Here is a 19,151-nt window from a genome sequence, read left to right on the forward strand (position 1 = left end):
GTTCAAATTATAACCCGGAAAATGCACCTTTAAATTCCACACACCTAAGGGGAAAAATATTTTTTTATTTGTTTCTATTTTTATTTTTTTAAATAATAAATAAACTGACATGCAAATTAATTGCACAGAAAAAATGGCCCCTGTGCGTTGTGACCTCTACTCATTTGACCTGGTGCTAATATGAAAATATGAAATTAGCAGAGCTGTAAAAACCATAATCAGGAAGATCTTGGGTATTGCAGGGAAATGTAATGCTCCGTAATTGCTACTTGTGGCTCCAGTGGTTGCTGCTTAAGTAAAATGACATTGTCCTTTCTTTAATAAATGACATTATAGTCAAATATATGGAATTTACTTGGCCATTTCAGATTCATGATTAGGCCTTTAAGCACTACCTCCAACTGCTGCCATATTACAGCACTCTGTGCCAGCTTGCACACTGTCTGCCGCAAGCAGTTCCCAGTTAAGTATTTACTTCACAATCCCCTGCAAATGTTTCCCTCCCACTCTCCTTGTCGCCGGCTCATCTCTACAAACTGTATGCGTTGTTTACTTCCTCGTCGCCAGCAATTAGCTTGAATTAGGGACGCTCTTAATGTTAATGATAGCAGCAGATGTTGTGTCGCCACTTGTATTTCGCTAAAGATGCCGCCCATTCATTCACCCGCTCGTCCTCTATACTGTATAACCAGCGCTCCGGGTCTCCTTCTCACCACTTCAGCCCAATATCAGGACACACACACACACACACACACACACACACACACACACACACACACACACTAACCCCTTCCCTCCTCCTTCCTCATACCTTCAGCTTCACTCGACACATAAACCCCATTGCTCTGTACTGTAGCTAACTAACATTTCTGCCTTAAAATATCCCTGTATAGTGCAAATGCGCCAAAACAACAATTCCCATGATGTCATGATTCTTTTTGATCTTGGATGCTAATTTCCATAGTGCGTTACGAGTGTTTCGACGACCCACCCCACCCAACCAGACAAACCATTCAGATGCATCAACTCTTGCTGCGATGAGCCTGCATGTCTCTGTTAGTTCCCCTCCACAGCAGCTTGTCATTGGTTCAAACATATTATGGTCTCACTTCACATCCTTTTCCTCTCGCTCTCAGGATCCTCTTTGGTTAAAACTGCAGATAAAGTCCTACACAACAGAGAGGAGGCTGGAGTCTTCCATGTATAGCTATATATATGTCGTTATGCTGTGTAGTAGCACTACTGGCTACTCTTTAAATTGGAAACACATAAATATATCAGGGTTCTAGCCAGGATTTTATTTCAGCGTGATGGCGAAGGAGAGCAACGACCCAAGCAAGGGGGTTGGTTCCGCTGTGAGGAGCTTTTGAAGATTTAAGGTGAAAATTGTCCATTCTAAGGGTACCCAAAGGGGGAAATTTTAATTTTTACACCATATATTTTTGAAGGGTAATTTTTATACCTTTGTATCTTGGCAGTGTGTAACCTTCACAAAGGCAACCTCAGATGCAACCCAAAAACAGAGGTAACACTCTTGAGTTTGTTTCCTTTACCTCGATACAAATAATGCAATTCAGTGGGGGCGTGCAGCGTTGCGGCGGAGAGCGGGGCGAAGCACGCTTCCAAAGTTGTTTACGCCGGTGAAATTGATACACGTCAGCAACCGGCCTGGCCTTCCAAATATGCCTAATGTATGCTAACGTCATGATTAGTTCTTGGAATCTAATGTAACGCGCAACGCTGCTGGGGATGGTTTCCATGGGCTTGGCAGTTGCTATGCAGTGATTGACATGGGTGCGCCTTTGTTCTGCTCGCTCGTGGCGGGAAACTTAGAGTGGGAGATGTTTACGTGCTGCTAATGTTGTGAGTTTTGCGGATGAATGTCCATGGTATTCCCGAAGGTGTGTGCGTGATATATAGCAAGAATTTCGATGTCGATACTAGTGGAACAGTTTCAACTTGGAAACAAGTGAAAGCTCCAAGAAACTCACTAACACTGCCCGAGACCAGACAGAGTGGCACCACACCTGCCAATCACAGTGCACAGACTTTCAAAGAGACATTAATACTCTGCCCCGATGATTTGTATTTTGGCCATCCCAAAACAACGTTTTTCACATTTGATCTCAAATTGATCAGAAATCATAGCATAACAGGCCGATAAGCTACCAGGCGCTAGCTAGAAGCCTGTATGCGGATGCTCCGAGAGCCATGTCTGGGTTGGGAAACATGTTATAAAAGTCAGCACGCACAGCACAGCTGCCCTATCTTTGAATGTCAATGGGTGAACACTAAGGACCGGCGGGGCATCATTAATGCATCTGTCATGATTTAGTCATCAGCCGACTAACTTGTCTATGCCATCCTGCTGAAAGACAAACACACATAAATAGCAGATAAATGCTTAACGCAGATGATGCAGTTTGTTATCAGTCATCTGCTGCTCTGACTGCGCTGTGAGTTGTGTGTCTCTCTACGCACCCCTGACACCACCCTTAATATACCTGGTTGTGGTGATTGAGGTGACAGCTCTTACATGTTACGCCTACAGTGTAATTTGTTATCTTGGCAGGCACACACACACACACACACACACACACACACACACACACACACATTTATGCAGCATTCATTGTGAGGACACATAGACATAATGCATTTTCTAGCCCCTTAACCGAACGTTAACCATCACAACTAAATTCCCAAAACCTAAAACCAAGCCTGAACCCTCAAAAATGGCCTTTTAAGGGGTACCAAAATGTGAGGACCAGCCAAAAATGTCCTGACTTTCCCAAAATGTCCTCACTCCCTTTTAGTAGGGAGATGTTTTGTTCCCCACAAAGATACATACATACAAAAACTTTTATTATACATTTACAGACGGATATGATACCAAGTCTGTGTGTGTCTTAAAATTGTTTGCTATATATGCAAATATGATGGACACTGAGTGTTAATTTTGCAAATACACGACTAACATTCTTACCTGTGTGTTAACACGCTGCTGCTGCTGCTGCTGTGTGCTTCTAACTCTTTGCATATTCATAAATATGAATGTGTGTCGGTGCCTGGCCTACATGTATTTCACACATTCTTCCCAGGATGTCAATCATTGCACCTCTCATCAGCTTATGCTGACAAAATGCAGGAAGTGACAGGTATTTTCTTGCTTGCTTCATTGGCCACTTTAAGCTCAGTGACAGCAAGTCAAATGGCTGGACAGCTATGTGCACTCATCTGTGCCCAGTGTGTGTGTCTGCATGTGCATGTGTGTTTAAGCAGCTTTCACTGTCAGGAATTCTAATAGCCGGCAACAAGCAGACTCGGTTCATTGTTTAAATTTCATCTAAAAATTTCAGTGTATGTGATGGATGCACTGGCCTGATGTGACCAGTCGGTTTCATCTCAAATTGGGGGAAGTTGGGATGATTTAGGTGCATTACTTCACAACCATGCATGTAACCAAAACAACATTGCCTAAAACGCTTTTTAAGGTTAAGGCTGAATCTCTAAAAACAGAAATTACATAAGTCTCTTGTTATCTGCAGGCCTAAGGGAGAATCGTGGGACAAAAACAAACAAACGATTTACTCCTCCGCCTCCCTCTGGTTAACTCTGAATAAATGGCCCCTTCCCTAAGGCTTTTCAAGGTCAAACCCAAACTACAGCCACCGCCGCAGTATTGCGCATAGGGATGACTGTTGGCTGTGCACAGTCCAGTGAGCATGTCCGACCTGTCTGTCAGGTGTTTGTGCGAATACATCAAATGCAGACGGACAGATTTCCCTTGGAGCATTTGACTTAACCGAATCCATGTGACTCAGCCCCACAGCCTCATAAAGGGCTATTTTGGACAAAATGTCATGAGGTGGTTGGAGTATATTGGCGGAATGTTTGAGAGTTAGTGTTTCCCTCTGTCACACAGGAGGGGAGATTGTTGTTCGGCATAACACTGCTGACCTATTCTCTAACTTGAGTCAGCAACACGGCTCAGTTTGAATTGCAAGGTGCAGTAGATATATGCTGTTTGTCCTCCCTCAGCAGACATAATGTCACTCAGCTCAGCAGTCTGATATGCTGCTTTTTTATATATATATATATATAATCCCCCTTTGTTTTTTCCTCTTCCTTTTTTCTTTTACATGTTCTTTCCTTCGCTCTGCCCCTCTCTCCACACATTTATCTTATTCAGACGCTGCATTGACGAGCACATGTTGGTCCGGTCAATAAAAAACAGACTATAGATTTTTTTGACAGCCGTCTCAAGAAAACACATATGAAGATTGATATGTACATTTCTTGATGTTGACAGTGATGTTTTGAAGGAGGTTACTTTTATTACCTGCACACATCAACCACTGCAGCAAAAAAAAAAAAAAAGGGGGGGACACATCAGACTGAGGTATACTCATTTAAACCTCGAGCACATACAGTGTTTGTGTCAGTATCACAGTCCCGCTGATTGTCGCTGACACTGATGATCCATATCAAGCTTGAGGACCATAAATGGGTTCATTTAACTGTTTTAATTAAAGTGTAAAATATGCGTGGACTCTCGGATGCAAGACACATCAGTCACTGCTTGATTTTCTGCCTTTACCTAAGTATAGGTTGCAGCAAACCGCGAGAGCACCAAAAAATTATAATCACTCACGGACATAAAAACACAGCTGATCCGATCAAAGCTGATGCTAAAGTCCAAATTGAAAATTAAATATGCACGCATTAGGTAGAAGCAGAGACAGTACATAAAAAAAAGTGCAGATCGTCTTAATCCAGTTTGCAAGGAAAGTCTAACTGGTAAGGAATAAATTACCTAATGGCCACTCTGGGGCGATACTACTGGCTGCTAAAAGAACTGCATATTAATGTTAATATTTGGGAAAAGTAGCCTACTTTGTACTTGATTTGTTACATCTTTTTCCTAGATGGCAAATGATGTCAATTTGTAATTTAGACAAAAAGATAAAGCACAGAACATATGAGCTGACACCTGTCTGAGTGACAGCTTGTAGAGCTGGTTGCAACATCTTTGTACTCCAAAAAAAGCTACTCAGATTAAATACCAAAAAATCTATGTATAAATTATACTTCAGTAAACACAGATTTTAAAGGACTCATACCCTATTTCTACAAGTTAACCTCATTCCCTGGTGTCCTAATGAACATGTCTGTGACATGCTTTGGTCAAAATACCTTAAGGAAGAAGCACCAGTGCCTGTCTCTTTAAATGCAAATGAGACACAGGAAACTACTTCGGCGTTTGTCAGGTTCCGACAGCTAACAACAGTTAGCATTTTGGAAAAGCGATCATTAGCAGAGTCTCGCAGGCACAATGCCGTCATATATAATGTACAATGTATACAATATAATGTATCCACTTGACACGTAAATCCTCTGAGGTTGGAAGTTTGTGTAGAACTCTGTGCTGCACTGACTTACACTCTTTCGGATACTATTGCCCTCGCTGGCGAGCCTCACGCTCTTGTTTTTTAGGGACAAAGCGGAGCTGTTTTTCTTCATTATAGGAGCAGAATCTTTCTTATACAGTTCTGTTTTAGACTCGACTGGTTATGACTAGGTGGTAACAAATGGGTTGATAAAAGCTTGGTAGATTAAATAAGGACTGATATCAGTATTGGTAGCCAGCCATCCTGGATCTCTATAGCCAGCACTGTAGGAAGACGAGGCAGATGCTCTCTAACCCCCGGCCACAGACTTTTTCACACTCGCACCATCTGGCAGGCCATACAGAAGCCTCTTGACCTGTACCTTCCTTTTACCCGCGCACTAACAGGCTACCGAACTGCTGACATTTTACACTTGTACATGCACTGTACACACAAAGCTAACAGGATGTCATAGGTTTGCTCTCACTGTAGTCACGGGATCATAAAGACAATCTACGGTTAAGATGGTTTTCACCTACACTATAATTCAACATGACTTCCTTTTACCAAAAGAGTGATTTTAATTGAGTTTGTGTAGCTGAGTTGCTTTACAGTGAGCGTCATTACATCACTGTACTGCAATAATTTCATCATTAGCGAAGTACATTTCCAGTGGAGAAGTCAAAAAAACAAATCTTACAGCTGTGTTGCTTGTGTGGATTTGATACTCACCCTAAACCTAGCTCTCATACTGTAATTATTCTGACCAATTGGAACAACGTATTTCTTCATGTTAAATGCAATGTTCACAAAAATGATCAAAATCCTATAGTTCTGTCAACCAGCAAGACATTTTCTCACCAGAAGAGCAAGATTCGTGGGCCCTTGAATTCTTGTCGCACTGTAGAAATAACAAATAATTGCAGTGTCCTTTGAATGGGATACTGCACTGCTGGATATTGTAGTATTTTGAGATTCATTATGAAGCCCTGGCTGCCATACTGTAGCTGTAGTGTATCATCTTTTAGCACGGTGTCATTTTAGTACCGCAGATGAATATTTAAGGAGATTTTTAGGTTGTCGTTTAAAAATGTAAAAAAAAAAAGTCAGCTGTGACGATTAAAAAGTCAGGTACAGACAGTGGTTTTAAATGACCTCCTGTGTTTTCACAGAAGTTTTTGCTGTTGAGCTACATCTTACTTATCAAAAAAAAATCAGCTGGCAAGAGAGTCATCAGCCCACAACATTAATGAGCGGCTCATATTTGATAGCTATATATACATATACATATACATATATTTATACATATAAGACTGTCAATTAAAATAAAAACACTGAAAATAGAAACCCCGTTATGCAAAGTTAATTTCCCTCTCCCTAAATACTTCCCTCTGTGTGATGCTGACATATATGAATATGCATTTCATCACACAGTTGCTATTGTCAGGTGCTGCCGTTGCCATTCCTCCTAAATGCTCTCTTTTGGTAAAGCGATATGTAGTCTCAGCAGTCATCTCCTATACCTCCTCCTCTCCGTAAAAGGCTTACTGCTGTCTCTCTCCAGAGAGGAGGATGCGCCACGTTCTGCCCTCCACCATTTTAGACTGGCAGATGAAACGGCACAAGGAGCTATATCTCTCTGCATGTGCCGACGCAGGGAGCTCGGCGGGAAAAGAGCAGAGTGAGTGCGCCATTAGGAGAGAGAAGCGAAATCACCTCGGGTTATCTCGCGGCTTTTGTGACAGACTGATAAGACGAACAATTCAAATACAGAGACAGAGAAGCAGCGTGAGAGAAGTAAAGAGCAATGTGAGGGAGAGACAGAAGAAAAGATTCAAGCCAGTCACAGACACACACACACACACACACACTGCTTTGTAAAATATTAAGTCATTTTCAGTTTGGTGCCCATTAGGCAGTAGCTCCTTGTCAAGTCTTTCAGTCGCTGTTTTTGCCTTTTTGTGACAGCTGTCATGCTCTTTATCGGACCCTAAAGGATACCCATACCTTTGCCGTTTTCCAAGTGATTAGAGCTCTGCAAGTCACTATAAACGAGAATCGTTCATCTTGATATCCCGCAGAATGCGTCTAGTTGTCTTGCTGAGTGCTTTTCATATGTAAGAATACGCCATCATTATCAGACATTGCGGGAAACACTGCAAGTACAATCACGAAACTGAAATCCGAAAAAAAACGTAATCACACGCTCCAGCAGGTCGGTCCGGATTTGGTCCATCTACATTGTGAATAGTGTGCTATGAGCAGAAGAGGCACCTACTGAGAGAAGGACTGTGATTACTGTAATCAAGACTTTGTCACTGAAGAGAGGACATTAGATTAGTCGATAGTATAGTCTTTATACAATGGTCCAATAATCTTCAGGTCATGCACAAGTTCTTTATTTGGCTTGGCAATAATTAAATAACCATCTTTTGTGATCTTATTTTCTTTAATGACATATGTCCATAAAGAAGTCTAAGACCACAATTAACTGGTTTCTTGGCAAAAACTTAATCTTTAATTATCTGACGTTTTATCACATTAATGATAAGGTAAAAGATAATGGAGTGGTTTCGAAATGCATTCAAGAAACCTCGCAAGTTTATCACTTCTGCAAACACACTTGCAGTCCAGTAACCCAACGTTTGCTGCTGCTGCCACTTTGTAGGAATATACAACACAAATTAGAAATACTTTTTTTCTTGTTATTAATTCAATGTCAAGTTTTGTATCTTTTTAACCCTCTTATGACCATCATTATATTCAGGCCGCCTGGATTTATTTTGATAAATATAATCAAGATAACTTTCACTTTCGATATCTGACAGTTATTCAACAGTTTAGGAATTACGGTACTGAGAAGGTGAAGTTACAAACGTGACACGCTGGTGAATCTCAATTGTGATTGGACGGTCATTCCGCAGAAGTCCTGAGGGTTACCGCAATGACAAGTTTATGAGCGCAAAGCTCTATTTCTCTGATTTCTGGTCTCCATCCACCCATCTTCTACCACTTAATCCTCCGCATGAGGGTCACGGGGGGTGCTGCGCCAATCTCAGCTGACATAGGGCGAAATACTTGTAAATCCATCCAGTCTCCATAGACTGTATATGGTCATTTGTATGGAGCTGAAGGCTGTTTTCATTCACACAAATAGCCTTTTTTTCTGCAGTTTACACAAGACAATCCCCCAGGCCAGTCAGTGTCCTCCTGTAAGCTCCGGGAGTATTTACGTGTTTAGACTTCTGCCAGTGACAGCATGTGTTCGTCTGGGTATGAAAAATCTCCTTTGACTAGGGTTTGTAAGCAAGAGCTGAGAGCTTCCCCCCACCATCCCTCTATTTTCACATTCTCTCTGTCCCTCTGTGGAGCCGGCTCAGCCTGGGCCTGATGGGACGCCCAACACCACCATCACAGAGCACCTCCCCCCCCAAAGGTTCTGGGTTGGTACCGGCCCTGGTAATTGATCCCTTTGGGCCCTCTAGGCACATCCAACAGTCGGTTGAACAGAATCACCACTAAAGAGACAGCTGCTTGGCCACCCTAGACAAGCCGAGAGAAAGGGAGAAAGAGAAGGAGACCCTGTTGCTGCTAACCATTAGCTCTGTCTGCCAGCTTTCTTCCAGTGAAAGCCAAGTCAGCACATTGTTTCGGCTTGGGAGATACCAGGTTTTACATATTTGGAACCTGGGAAAAGATACAAGGGTAAGGACAAGAATGAGCAGGCCAGTTCTTTTTGATTCCATCAAAAGCCTAAGAACTTGTGGGATTCATTGTTAAAACCCAAATTCTCTCCTGGCTGATGAAGGCATCCTTGTTTCCAAACGTATCAACACTGCCCATTTTCATGTGACCGAACAAGGTAATTGATTTCATAAAGCAGAGACTGATTGCCGGGCAGCCAGCACACCATTTTTATTTGTTTATTCCTACAAGCAGGCAATAAACGGGCAACACAAAATAAATTGTACCAAAACATCCTGTGTTCAGCAAGAACAGAGAAGTACTTGTCTGTGGTGATGTTTTTGTCATGCAATCCAAAGGGTTTTAATGGTTCATAGGGTAAAATACTGACACATAAATCACTTGAGCCTTCAAACACCCAAATTTAGAGATGAATCATATTGGCTAAAATGAAGCCCAGCAATTCAGGCAAATTGATTTTTTGACCTTGTGATATCACTGGACAAAACATTTGAAGGGTCACCTTCTGAGGATAATGAATGTTGTCAGTCCATCCCAATAGTATGCCTTCACATAGCATATATAGCAATAAGAGACCTTCCAATAATGGATTGTGGATGAATTCCTCTGCAAGTTGATGATAGTACAAAAATGCATTTGTGTCCTTGCACTCTTGTTATGCAGAATATGTCCCTGTTTTACTCCCACATTTCTTTAACACACAAACACAGAGCAGTTCCTCAGTTTCATACAATGCAAAGCAGGCGTGTTTTCAAGACACCTTGTGCAGACAAATCACTAATAGTGGTGGTGATGTTGCTGGAGGTGTGACTGTTTTTTTAAAAAGAAAGTCTGCATCATGATTTTGAGATAAATAAATAATGAATAACCTGCCTCCTCTTCCTCTCCCTCTTCTCCCCGTTTCCACTGCCTCTCTTCCCTCAGGCACTATGACGTGACAAGAGTCCCCCTCGACACTCTTGCACTATGGAGAGCATTGATGACCCTTTGACAGACAGCCAAACACCATCGACCACCAACACCAACACCACCACCCTCACTACAACTCCACCCAAACCCTGGTCCAGTAAAGGCAGGAAGCAACATAAGAGCACCAGCAGCCTCATGGAGGCAGCAAGGTACAACAGAAACCCCTGAGCATGAATCTCTTAACCTCAATTCAATCGAAATTGTGATTTATTCTTGCAGGGTTTTGTTTGTTTGTATAGGACAATTGAAAATCCTGTCTGTTCAGTGTTCTAAGATCCATTGTGTAAAATTAAGGTGGAATTATTTTTAATATATCAGCGAAGGTTCTCAGTCATCCAGTTCATAATCTTCACAAGGAAACGGCGCGTACAGGACCAACCTCACTCCAGACCAGATCTGCTCTCTGCTTGACCCATGCCTGACCACCACCTACTTCTAACCAACAACGAAGGTTTCTTCAGGCAAAATAAAAAGTGTTGGACTCGTACACTGGAACTGCGTCTACCCACTGGTTCAGATATGAAGACGACACCGAAGTCAAGATCAGAACACAGGAACTGGAACACTTTACAGACCAAAAACATCATATTCAGCCAAAGACAACACCCTGGCCTTGTTGGACTGTGCCACCAGTACCTGCTGTTCGACTCGCGTGACCGAAACTGGCCGTTTATAAAAACTTACAAAAGGAAAACATCCGAGTCTCAGGAAGATCTTCAACTATAGATAGACTTGGAAGGGGGAGGGAGAATAAAAGGATAGTCACCTTCGATGTGCTGCAAAATTGCAGTATTCTACACACTGTACCTTTAAGCAACATGTCTAAGAAGAAAATAGATAAACACAACAAAATTGGCCATGCCTGTAGGTATTATTACGGCACACATTCAGCTCACCCAGATTATATCACTCGGATTTAGACGTGCTTCTTATCATAATTATCGCAACATTTAATTAAATTTATTACAGTATATATTCTATTACGGGACACATTCTCGCAGCATTCAATCAACACTAAGCATGGGTACAAACACAAGCATATGGTCATAAATAACCTGCCTGTTTGTTTGATATCTTTATTTGCTTTACTTGTTTCTCCGTGAGCTCACAAATTCCCTCGCGAATGTTTAACCACAAAAAAAAATCCATGTGTGCAGTAATACCAGTAAAACCCACCGGGCTTATTTGCAGCTCGCTTTCGCTCTGTTGTTAATATTGTCTTTAAAGTATTGTATGTCGGACCGGAGTCTGTTCACTCTAATAAAAACAGGCGCCAGTCAGAGCCTGATATTAATGCATGTGACTGGGAAGTAGAGAGTGGCCGCGTAGTAAATTTAGGGCACAGCGCAATAAAAGTGATGAGGCCAGAGTCGTAAAAATGCCCGGTTTCGTTGGCCCCGCAGAGTTTCTGAAAACCAGGGCTCTTCTGTCGCTCGATATTGTTAGCATTCATGGCTCCTGCTATGATTCACTTTTGAGGAAAATGATCTGATCCTGCTGCTTTTCAATCCAGACGGCGTGTCTTCAGAAGACATGAACACTACAGCGCGGGGTGAAATGCATACAGTGTACTTACATCCTGTCACTGTGCATCATATCGAAGATTATTGACCGTTTACTCACGGAGGAAGATAGATTTAAACATTTGATCCCCTTATACACAGTACAGCGTTCGTCTGATCTCAAATGGCGCCAAACAGCACAGTTACGTTATATAAATGGGTATAATCTATACATTCTAGTTTATTAAGGGCAGCGTCTTCATGTTTAAAACAAATAAATGACATTTGTTATTCCTGTCTGATCCCGCTGTGGTTTAAAATATGTTCTAATGTTCCCTCTCGAGCATTGAATTTCTAATCATATTGCAGAATGCAGATAGTGAGGCGTGTTTGCTTTGATGTTCTGAAGAAATGTAGTACAAATGGACTGATAATGACGCGACACTCTGGATAGCTTTGAACTTCTTCCTTAATGTGGAATGGGGCGTAGCGTCTGGAGATCCGTGTGCATACATGTTCCTGTATTTTTGATCTCGGTATCTGCTCCAGGCATTATCCAACTTCACAGCATGTAATGAGCGATTTCCCTTTTCCCTCATTAACCTGTGGATCATTTCTAACCCGCAAGTTCATCATGAATATTCATGGGGCTGCCGTTCGTGTGACTGGCACAAAAAGGGAAGAGCGCTCGACAGCAAAGCTAAAAACAAATAGGCTTACCAAGAAAGGCTGTGTGTAGTCCAAGAGCTGAGATTTCGGCAGCTCTCTGCTTTAAGCTTCCAGTCCAGTTTGATGTGAGAAATCATCCAATTATACATTGAATAAAGCAGATTATATATATAGATTTTTTTTTATTTTGGCTTTAACTTGTCAGCGAATTGCCGCTGATGTTAAAACTGATTACAAAATTGCAACGTCCGCATTTATATCGGCCCTCTAAAAGCTCTGTGTCCACCAGGATCCAGTTTTTGTGGAAAGATGGTGCTGTGCTTTATTATTATTATTATTATTATTATTATTATTGTTATTATGAACATGTGTTTGTTGATTTGCAACCAGCAACCGTATGTGCACATAAAGGGAGGCGGGAAAAGAAAAATCTGTTGGTGTTGGCAGGAAAAGAAATGTACACAGATCGATAAAAGCCAGTGGTTGAATACAATTTTTAATCAAGCTCAAGACGGGATGCCAATTTATCTAGGAGCGTCCCTCCTGATTTGTCACTGTGTGTGTCTAATTTTGTCCAACTGTGGCACATTGCCCAACTCTTTCAACCGAAGTTTAAATACATAGAATAAGGGAGTTTTTTTTGGGGGGGGGGGGGATTTAAAGTGTTGCAATATCTGCCGCTTTATTATCTAACGCAGGGTTTTCAAACTCAAATGACCCTGGGGGACAAATGAGCATGTAGTTTGGTCAATGGGGTACCCGGGGAAATAAGTGTGAAAAAGTTGTGAATGGGCTTAAAATTATAATAATGCAATATTCCATCATGATATCGCAATATTTTACAGAATTTCAATGTAAAAGTGCTAATTTTGACATTGAAGGATGCTTCACAATAACGTAATGAATATAATGTGAATTATTTTAATGTCAAATACAGTGAAATAGATAAAAAATTAAGTGAATATTAACATAACAAGCTTATACACAGGACATATATGTAATTTAATGTTAAACTGAATGTCTTGTTATTGTTTCTATAATAATTATAATATAATTAATATAATTAGCAAAGTATTTAGTACTAATCCATGTTTTCATTATAACATGATATTGGTTTACACCTCTTTTCTAACGTTTACCCTCGACACTGATTAGCTTTTTAGTATAACTATAAAAACTTACCTCGACTGTAAAGACGGTACCTTTGTATTTTCCCCCGTTATCTCTAAAATAGTTGATTGTTTCCTCAGGAGCTGGTGTTGTGCCATAATCGGCCTCTCAAACACCCCCCCAAAAACAGCCGAGACTCTCAGGACCTGCATATTTACGGGCGTGTGCCGCTGCATCTTTTTACAACAGTGACCAAAAACAACAGCACCTGCAGCCACCGGGGACACAGAAGTTGTCTGTCGCCTCTTTAATTAACTGCATACACCTGAGAATTTAGCATTTGATCTATGTAACCGGATAAAGAGTTTGGAGAACATCAATATTCCTTCTCTTTTTTCTTTTTTTCCCCTCCGCGCCTGCCCATTCACACGTTCACTATGCACCGTGTCCGCACTCTGACATTTTGATGGGGAGTGAGCAAGAGTTCACACAGAGGAAATGTCAAGCCGGGGCCATATGGTTTGGGTGATTTGCTTTCAATCCTCTAACTCCCAGCTGGCGAGCGACTGCATATGTATTGTGATTATAGTTTTCTTCAGCTCGAGCAGATGTGGCTGCGTGCACCTTCACTTGAATGCACACGCGAAATGCATATGAAAGCAAGCACAAATGCAATTTTTTTCCTTTTTTTTACATGGACGTTTTACAGCTTTGCCCAGAGACAGGAGGCTTTAGCAAACCTCCATAAAATCAAATGTTCTTCCTGTCCTCGACTGAGTTGCTGAAGTGTGCGTATTGATATTCATTGAGTGGATCACAAGACGGCACAAATTAGATGCTTGCACAGACAGTTTCTGTCCATGACTTCCCCTTCTGTTACTGTAACACCTCCAGCAGGTATTGCTCTCACTTCAAAGTCTAATTCTCTTCCTGGACACCAAAAATGTGTCCGTGTGTTCAGCAGCCAAAGCGCCAATGCATCACATTTTCTTTTCAGCTCTGCATTCCCCCAGCACCGGAATGTAAAATATTCCTTCAATATTATAAGATATGAAATAGAGTAATGTGGTCGTTTCCTGATAAACCCAAGGTAATAATCACCTAGGGCCTGTGAATTTTATTCATAGGGTAAATTCAACTAATATTCATCCAACATTCGTTCCCCTTTTTAATAGAAGGCTTGCATTTCCGTGAGATTAGATTTGTGTGTGAGATTTATGGGGAACCATTTGCCACAGTGTGGGTGTTAGAAGAAGATAGAGGAATATAGAGTGGGGGTGTGAGAATTGCCATGTCAGACCCTGACTATTTGGTGGCTTACATAAAACAAGACTACCTACAGGATGCCTTTCATCTGTTTAAAGCCATTTTGTAATCAATTCCCCTTTTTTTAGATCTTAACTACATTGATTCTACACAGTCCTCCCCACGCGGTACAACCTACCCTTACTGGCAGCGCCGCCTTCTGCTAGTCGTGGTAGGCTACATGGTAGTAGCCTCGCATTAATTATGGTTCAAAGGTTATATTTGCTCATTTAAAGGCCACTTTTTCACCATCCCTGGAAACAAACAAATACAAACTCTAGTGCAATCTAATGTGAGTAAGTCAATGTGAGTTAAGAGGAGTGTGAGGTGCATTCAATGGCCCTTGAAAATCGTAACATTTCCCCCAAACACATGCAGTCCGCAATGTCATGAGTAAATTTCATTATAGTTCAGCAAACACAACATGCAGTCCACTAAAGAAATAATGCTCGCTGCTGGTGCCACCTTGTAGAAACAGGGAATCTGTTTTCATTTTAATTTATTTATATCAATCATTAAAACTGAATAATTTTGGTTTGCGGACAAAACAAGACATTCGAGAACATCATTTCCAGGCTTGACAAAACACTGATCAAAGTTTCTTAACATTTTCTGACATGTTATGGACCAAATGATTCATCGATTAATCGAAAAATAATGGACATTATTAAATTATTACTGTTACTATGTTTACTATGTCATACATATGTTTATATTGTCAGAAAAAGACATATTATAATTTCCATGTCTTTTTCTCAAAAGGTTGGCCTTTTTTTTTTTACTTCACCAGCCCTTTACTGACCAAACTAGACACTCAGTGGCCCTTAGGTAATTTGAGTTTGAGACCCCTGGCTCCACACAGGACTGAGGCAGAACAGTCGTAGAGCGATCACCACTGTTCATTCGGTCAGGAAAAGGAAGGAAATTCACCTTTTTTTAATCGGTGCAATCACTGACATTGACTGATGTTTTTTTTTGTTTTTTTTAAGGAGGCTATTGGCCAATTAATTGTCTATCAGCTTTTTTAATGCTTCTAACTACTGGCCTTAAAATATCTGTATTGTGAGCCACTGACAGTAGGGAAGCTGTTCACAGCAGGATTAAACACCTGCCACAGTTAGCACAGTCATGCCCCCACTTTAAGCTGTTATATCGTTGGGTTATTTGATGCCCAGTCCAAACAAATCCCAGACATGTATTATTCCCACTGTATCAGACACTGTCATAGTGTGAAACGTGCTACCACACCGTCCAACCAAGCCCGACTTCATGGCAATTTGCACCCTGTGAAATCATCGAGCGTTGGTTACTACGAATGAATGCGGTGGACTTGGAAGGCATCGGCGCCTCTGTCAAAGTTGGCCGTGTGACTGGCGACGGCCAGATGGTGAAGAGGCTTCCAGATACATCTTTCGGTGGTGGATTAATTGTTTCTCAGACTCTGTGCTGTGAGACTTACTTTATTACTGCGCTTCACCCGCTGACAATTTCCCAATATTCGACTCGCAAAATACTTGATTTGACAAAGTGGAGCTGGTGAAATGTTTCCTTAATTACTGTTGCCACAGGACACCTCATATGAGCAGCTATGGGGTATGTGTATGAAGTCACGTTCCTCATAATAAACATTATCAGGGCACTTAAAAGCAGAGGTTCATAGTTTGAGTATAAAGTGTAATCTATTTTCACATTTTCAGATGGACATCACAATTTTATGGAGGAACTTTTCACAGTACTTTTCTCTCTCTCTCTCTCAATGACAGTGCAACTTCTCACTGCATCAGTAGAGCAGGGGAAATGATTCCATCATGGTCATCGTCGTCTCTTTATGCTGCTGTCCTCAGGAAAGCGGTACATCCAAAGAAGCATCCAAACCTGCGCACGGAGACTAATGAAACGTTTCTGCCCCTGGGCCTTCGGAACCCTCAAGACTGCATAAATCCACAAATATAACCATTCATTTGAATCTATTATTAGACGCGGTTAGCATTTATGTGCAATAACCCATGAATAAGTGTGGCCTCTTTTCCATTCCCGCTCTTACCCCGCACCCTTGTCCTTGCACTATCTGTGTTTGAATAGTGGGCACAGACACTGTGTGAAGTACATACTTAAACAGTAATGCTGAACTGAAAGTCTCCGAAGTCGTCAGAATGTTCTTTTTCTTTTACAGCGACGCCGCGTCCCCCCCCCCGCGAAGCTCGCATTGGTGTTGCTTTTAACGTTGCTAAAACAGTCACTTTTCTGTTTGTCCTGTTCTTGTTGATCCGCAGGTCTCATAACACAACCCGAGGCAGTAAAAACCAGCAAGTGACTGTTTGAGGGAGCCAGCTTCTCCCCCCTGGACGCTGGACAAACTACTCACTGTATAACAGTTCCTATTTCCTGTGACCGGCTCCTCCGGGCTTGTTTCTGCTCCCTCCTGCTATCTGTCGTTGGGTCAACATGTCGCATCCACCTCCTCTCCACTTTCTCTGCCTGCTCTTTTGAAATTAGCAGCGCCTGCTCGTGCCACGGAGGACTGGACACCGTAAAATGGTTTTTGCCTCACTGGAATTCCTTGTGTTTGGAGCTTCTAACTCTTTTCAAGCCTTTAATGCAGGAGTTCCAGTGCATCGAGGGGGGGGGGGGGATCATCACAGACCGGACCCTGTTGCTTCTCACGCCAACTCGCCGGGCCGCAAATTACCGAACTGAGCGCTCTCTGCTGTGAATAGGCCTTCTGCTGGAGTAAACCTCTCATATTTTTATAGACCAAAGAGCAAAACAATGAATCCGATCATTTTGACAGAGTGGACCATATCTGGCAAAGACGCGCCGGAGACTCTGTAAACTCACTTGTGTCGACGCCGACCAATGACTGCTCTCCCACAGAGACACGGCGCACAGGAGGACAAGGCCCCGCGTCCCGTGGCACAAGTACCGTGCAAAAAATCAAAAAAGGAGTGCTTTTAAAACCTTCTAGACATTTTTTTTCTCAGACTAAGCCCACCACTGTATTTTGAAACTGGAGATATAGGTACTACATATGTATAACTGTGTATCAAAAAAAAAAGAATTATCTGATTTGCATTTTTCAGTAGCTATGGTTGGGGACGTCTTACAGGAAGAAGGGTCAGGGCCGGGTCGCGGTGAAGGATCGCACATCTTCTCAAAGATATGGTGAATATATACAGAGAGAGTATAAATGCTGTAGAGTCTGAAAAGGAGCAAAGACATGTCATTAAATGTATTTTGAAAGGCCCTAAAAAGTTATATATTTAACAGTTTTATATGTTGTACCTTTGTAGAGACGCTTATTGGACTTAAAATGTGGTCACAATGGCAGTTTAGTAGGACGTGAACAAAACGCTGTTGTTCTCATGACTGCTGGCTCGTAGTCCCAGGTTTTCTGTTCACACCTCAGTAGCCGCTTTCTTTTCATGGTCGTCAACAAGTCACTGTCTATCAGAACCATTCATGGAGGAGAGGAAAAAAAAAGAAGGAATGCGACAATTTATTGAGGACTGATCTGCAGCCAACTGAACGTTGTAAATCTATGGTAGTCAGTGAAAGCCACCAGTGAAATTTGCTAATTTGCTATGATACTGTATTGTACATGGTGTGGAATACTGAGTCATTTCCTCTCTATGGGTTTTTGATCTCTTAATTTATTTTTGTGCTTGTGTTTGTTTCGCACAAATCCGGCCTCTCTCCTGTGGCGAGGGGGGGGGGGAAACGACGACGACGAGGGGGAGAGCGAAAGAGAGCGGAAAGGAAACGCTGCAGAAGTGTCAGAGCATTACATTTTTATCATGAAAGATTTAATAATAAATATAAATACATGAAAAGCAATGTCCCCTGCAAATTTAGACGGCCTTGGCGTTCAAGGTCGTCGACAGATAACACTTAAGTCTCACTTTTGATGAATGTAATGTGTGTGTTCCGTCACAAAGGAAGTGACTATAAATGGAAGTTTCCTTTTCTGTTCCAGGTGAGGAGCTGAGTGTACGGACGGATGGGGAAATATATAAATATATCTCTATGGAGGAATTCCTGAGACCCACTTAATCCAGGTTATTCTGTATCTGTTGCAGCGTTTAATTAATCATGGTTGTCTTTGACAAAGCCGGGTATCGGTGAAGTGCGTAACGTTAAAGGTCCCGTGTGTGACGTCGATGCCGTGTTCGCAACGGATGCGGCGCAAATTTGTCGTGCGACATACAACTATGTGTATGCAGCTTTACACACAAAGTCAACATTAGCAGGAATACGCATTTGCCGGTAGCGGCGCAAAAAAATATTGCCCGTCGCGTCTAGCGCACAGATTGCGTCTGTTGTTTGCGAAAAATCGTGCTAACGCAGCAGCACTACGGCCAGTCGGCATTGACATTCTCCTTGCTAGCAACTTATTATTTTGTGTGGGAACACTCGTCGTCTTGTGTGGTATCACTTTTCACCGCTAAACTCGGGAGCTCCTGAAGTTAGCGATGAAATCCGTATGGAGTTGTTGTGAAACCAC

General features: G+C 41.9%; 1 protein-coding gene across 1 annotated transcript in view; it reads left to right on the top strand.

Moving 5' to 3' along the window:
• tafa5a (TAFA chemokine like family member 5a) overlaps nucleotides 1-1,207 on the top strand; it is a gene marked incomplete at both ends in the record, with an annotated part of 99,347 nt that extends 98,140 nt beyond the window's left edge. The window contains one exon of the mRNA XM_083906799.1: nucleotides 1,137-1,207. Within this exon, the coding sequence (XP_083762925.1) occupies nucleotides 1,137-1,207 (71 nt within the window). The remainder of the gene's footprint in view (nucleotides 1-1,136) is intronic.
• Nucleotides 1,208-19,151: the final 17,944 nt, after the last annotated feature.

Source organism: Microchirus variegatus, assembly GCF_963457635.1.
Source record: "Microchirus variegatus genome assembly, chromosome: 20".
Taxonomy (NCBI): Eukaryota; Metazoa; Chordata; class Actinopteri; order Pleuronectiformes; family Soleidae; genus Microchirus; species Microchirus variegatus.